The following is a 5,103-nucleotide window of genomic DNA, read 5'->3' as shown; positions in this document are numbered from 1 at the left end:
GATGGCAATTATATTACTTGTTAATTAGATGTGAATGATGGCAGCAAGTAGGAGTTGTGGTGGTCATGCCTTTCTTTAAGGGAGAAAGAAAAATAATGGAGATAGGGCAGATGGCAGCACCAGTCTTTGAATGTTAAATGGTTTTTGTAGAGAGAAAGAAAGAGAGAAGCAATGTAATTGATGAAGGAGGAGGAGGAGAAGGTAAAAAAGAAGTATGAAAGAATAAAGAGGAAGAGAAGAAGAAGTAGAGATGAAGAGGAATGTGATGTGCAGCTTCTGTAAGAAGTTTTTACATGGTTCTGGTCTCGACTCGGTTGGCCATTTCTGTCAAGACTTTTGCATGATTATTTGCTGTAGGTCATTCCTTTCCCAAGACATTCCAACTATGACTATCCCATCTTTCATTTCACAAACGCCGTGTATCCTCAGACTTATTCTTTTTTTCTTTTTGACAATAGGGTGTTTGGCTGCTATCTTTAGCAATTTGATCAACCAGCTAAAGGCTGTGTTGTTGGTTTCCAGCTGAAGGAACCAACACTACACCAGAATATTTATGAAACCAATTTTTAATTGTACCAAGAACTGTTGGTCAATTATATTGACTCTCCCTTTCCCCAATATATGACTGGTATATCTTAATAACCCCTTTCCCCCTACACACACACACTTCTGGAAGGATGCAGTTTCAGGTATAGTGTGTCTAGGATTACATTATACTGACCCTAGTATGTGACTGGTACCTTACTCTATTGACACTTGGGAGGATGATAAGCGGAATTGATATTGGTGGGTTTTGAACTCAGAATGTGATGAATAGGAAAAAATAGCACAAAGAATTTTTCCTGATGCTTCACTGATTCTGCAAATCCACTGCCCTAATAATAATAATTATAATAATAACAACAACAACAATAACAAAAAAAGATTAAAACTAATGGGTTTGATACAGTTCCCTATCTGGGGTTTGAACCCTTCATCATGGGAGTTGGCTTCCATTGGCCTTCTGGAAATTAAAAAGGAATGTTTAAAGAGAGAGAGAAAAACAAAAACCAACAAAAAACAAATAAATGTAAAAATGTTCCAAGATTCTGGGAGAAGTGCCAAAGTTGACAACATTCACTAAACCCATTGAAGTCTTCATAACAGTTTCTCTGACGCTGCACAACCTTCATGAGACCTTGGTGAGGTAGCTGCACCAACTCTAGCAGTGCAAGGCTTTCAATAATAATAATGATAATGATAATCTTTTCCACTCTAGGCACAAGACCTGAAATTTGGGGGAAGGGGGCTAGTCAATTACATCGACCCTAGTATGTAACTGGTACTTATTTCATCGACCTCCCCCCCCCCCAACGGATGAAAGGCAAAGTCAACCTCAGCGGAATATGAACTCAGAACGTAGCGACAGGTGAAATACTGCTAAGTGTTTTGTCCAGTGTGCTAATGATTGTCAGCTCACCACCTTATTAATAGTAATAATGATTTCAAATTTTGGCAGAAGGTCAGAAATATCAGGGGATGGGATGTGTCAATTACATTGAACCCAGTGCGTAACTGGTACTTATTTCATTGATTCCAAAAGGATGAAAGGCAAAGTCGACCTTTGTAGAATTTGAACTCAGATCGTAGCAGCAGACGAAATACTGCTAAGCATTTCGCCCAGCCTCTTAACGATTCTGCCAGTCTGCTGCCTTGACGCCAACAACAGCAGTAACAACAAGAATAACAATGGCCATTTGAATGGTGTGTCAGAAAGATATTTAAATGGAATTCTGGAACATTATCATTAATCACAGAATGATGGCAGAGTTTGGTGAGGAGCAGAGACCTAATAAATATAAAACTCCACTGACGAGACACCTGAATCTTGATTAACAAACAGAATGCAGCAAAGCAAGTTTTAAAGAATTTGTATTTGATAGTTTCTACGAGTTCTCGCCAACAGTGGCATAGGTCGAATCGGAGTCAGAATCATCATAAGATCTTTTCCAGTTCTGCTTTGACTTGTTGGGGTCAAATCGCACAGCATAGGATGAGTCGTAACGGTTTAAGTGGTCGTACAGGTGTTTGTCTTTTCTGAAATGATTGGGTGATGACACGTTGTGGTTTAATTGATTTAACCTAGAAAGCAAAGCAAAAAATATATAATTAGACAAAGAAATAAATAATTAGCTAATGAAATAGATAATTCACCATCGTTTTGATATCGACTTTGCCATGGGTCAAACAGAATTCACTGATGCTGTTCTTGTCCCCTAACCTTCCCTTGTGATATTTCCTTCATGGCCAGACAGGTTTCCATGGAAGATTGAAAATGAAGAACATTGCTTATGTGATGGTGACACTCATTGATAAACATTGAATGAAATCACAACAAGGGTCTCCAAACACACACACACACACACACACACACACACATGACAGACTGTGTATAGTTTCCATCTTCTGAATTCATTCAGGAGATAGATGTATTAGAAGATTTGCCCCAAAGTGCCAAGCACTCGAACTCCATCAAAAGCCACATGGCTATCAAGGGAACTTCTAGAACTCACAACTTTGCCAGTCCCTGTGTTCATGTAAATAAATACACACACAAATATCTCTTTGTTAATGTCCCCATTAAGTTCCAATGTACACAATAAGGTAGTTTCAAGAAGGGTTGTCCCCAACCCCCAGCAACTACTTGTAACAATGTCAACCTCCACTTACTTGTTCTTCTTGGAGCCATTAATCAGGGTCGTCTGATATGGAATCACAGTTGATGTTGGCCGATTCCCTGTCATGTCTCGAGATCTTTGTGTAGACTTGATTTTCTTACAGTAACTGGAGGAAGAGAAGAAGAAACCAGATGATGGTGTGGGGGAAGCAGGATATTTTACTGCTGCAGAGGTGGTGGCAGTAGGGGTAGCAACATCAACCGTCCCAGCATCATCCTCTTTACACCAACGCTGCAATCACCACCACTGATGTCACAACTACCACTAACTTACAACAGCCTCTACAACAATCACCTCTAAGTGTGCAGTGTAATATTATTCTATACAACCAGCCAGTGCCAACCAAAGATGGAGCTTCTAAGCAGCCCCTTAGACCTGCAAGAAATTGCAACCAAATTTCCCTTAGATTACATGGGAAGGTTTTAAAAAAAGGAAAGGACACACTGAATAATGTAGTTCTAGTATATCTAGAAATACATTATTGAATGTGCTTATGATAAACAGTGAGTGCACTGAACAAGCATCGGCTGTTTTGAGCAGCAAATGCATTAGAGCTAAAGTGTTGAGTAGGAAGTGTATTGTGTGGGAGTGTGTTGAACACTAATGGTGTAAGAGTAACAACTGCATTGTGCAGCAAGTCCATTGACTGTGGTGAGCTGTGTGTGAATGTATTGAGCCATATTTGAGTAGCAGTTGCCTTGAGCACTGAATATGTTGAGTAATGAGTGTGTTTGGCAACAAATTTGTTGAGCAGTGAGTTTGTTGTGCTCATTCCTTCAGTACACATGTCAGTCGTACACTGAAGGAATTAGGTGAATGATCAGGAGTGTGTGGCACTGGGTTGCTTACATAATGTGGACTGAGCAGATAGAACTAATGCTGCCAGGCCAGGGACCCTCAACTCCTGACAGTGTTGGAAGAGTTACATTATTGGTACAGAAGGGACCTCCTTGGAGGCATTTTTAGACTTGGTGAAGCCCATCTCTCTGCAAATCTAAATACAGTTCAGGATTTACTACAGAAGAGAAACAATTAATTGATATTACATTTAATTTAATAATTAGAGAATAACTTGCTTCCTGCTTCAGCAGAGCTGAAATCCACAAAAGTTGACCAGCAGAGTTCAAAGGTCATAGACTGGCCTTTTTCTAGAGTTCCATGCCACAGAATAAACCCCTTGTATATTCTAACATCACTGCATGGTTCCCACCTCCTGAATACTTCTTAACTCATAAAAGACATCCACCCCATAGTCCTACAGTCTTGATATGACACCTCATAGTCATAAGTATGACTTTCGTAATTTCTAAGACATAAATATGACACTTCATAGTTGTAGGGTCATAAATATGATCCTCCTCCTATTTCTATGATGAAACTATGATCAAGGTATTTGCTCTCCCATCATATTCTAAGACTCTCCAACACTTGTCACCCATATCATCTCCAAGAGTGGGTAGAAAAACTGGTTTAATGTGGTTTCACAATTGTCTGTATCAAAGACAACCTTTTCTAGGATAGATTGCAGGGTGGCAGCCATGGGATACAATAAAAACTGGACTCACCAATGGATTATTATTGACAAGATGGCCAACAAGATGAGGACAGCACAACATAACACAATTACAGCGATTTTATAGCCTGAAAATAGAAAAATTGATGGCAAAGGTCACTCAGAATATACATGTCAGCATGTGTGTGTGTAGGGGTATGTATGTCCATGGTTCGGATAAGGGGATGAGGGGTTGAAATAAGAGAGAATAGATTAACGTAAAACTGCAGTTTTGCATCCAAGAAAATTTCCTTTAAAGACTTGTTTTCTAACTCTGTACATTTTTAAAGGGATTTTCTCTGGACAAAAACTGCAGCTTCTGGTGTTTAAACAAGAAATGTGCATAAAGTGATATTGTTAACATTTATATTATAGAGCTGCTTCCTGACTTATGGATTCCTAGATGGTTTACACAAACACACATAATTTATTTATTTTATATAAGAGAAATGTGTGTATGTATGACTACGTACATGCATGTTTGTATGTGCATGTACGCATGTGCATGTGAACGCTGGAGGTTTATGTATTGTGAGAATATGGTTGCATGTATTTTTTATCATTTTTCTTTTTTTACTTTTCCTACCTATTAGAATAACTCTTTTATTCAACGGTTTTCTTTCATAGCGTCTCTTGCCATTAATAGCCAACGAGAATGCATTGTAGCTCTTTGCTCCGACATTTGAAACTCCGACTGCTATAATGACAACTTTTTACTACTTGTTCTAAATTGTAACATATATAAATAATCCCCTGTTTATCTAATATGGAGGTCTCATTCTTTTGTTGTTACTTTTTATTACATATATATATATATATATATATATATATATA

At 38.4% G+C, this 5,103-nt stretch overlaps 1 protein-coding gene across 3 annotated transcripts in view; it reads right to left on the bottom strand.

The window, feature by feature from the left end:
* Window positions 1-1,741: 1,741 nt before the first annotated feature.
* Window positions 1,742-5,103, bottom strand: part of LOC106879878 (uncharacterized) — a 44,305-nt gene continuing 40,943 nt past the window's right edge. For all 3 annotated transcript variants that reach the window (XM_052975223.1, XM_014929602.2, XM_052975224.1), the window contains exons 5-7: window positions 4,283-4,358; window positions 2,710-2,823; window positions 1,742-2,121 (exon numbers count right to left, since the gene is read on the bottom strand). In XM_052975223.1, the coding sequence (XP_052831183.1) occupies window positions 1,926-2,121; window positions 2,710-2,823; window positions 4,283-4,358 (386 nt within the window). In that variant the 3' untranslated portion in view covers window positions 1,742-1,925. The remainder of the gene's footprint in view (window positions 2,122-2,709; window positions 2,824-4,282; window positions 4,359-5,103) is intronic.

The sequence above is a fragment of the Octopus bimaculoides genome, chromosome 20 (assembly GCF_001194135.2).
Source record: "Octopus bimaculoides isolate UCB-OBI-ISO-001 chromosome 20, ASM119413v2, whole genome shotgun sequence".
Taxonomy (NCBI): domain Eukaryota; kingdom Metazoa; phylum Mollusca; class Cephalopoda; order Octopoda; family Octopodidae; genus Octopus; species Octopus bimaculoides.
This window is presented reverse-complemented; position numbering and strand designations above follow the sequence as displayed.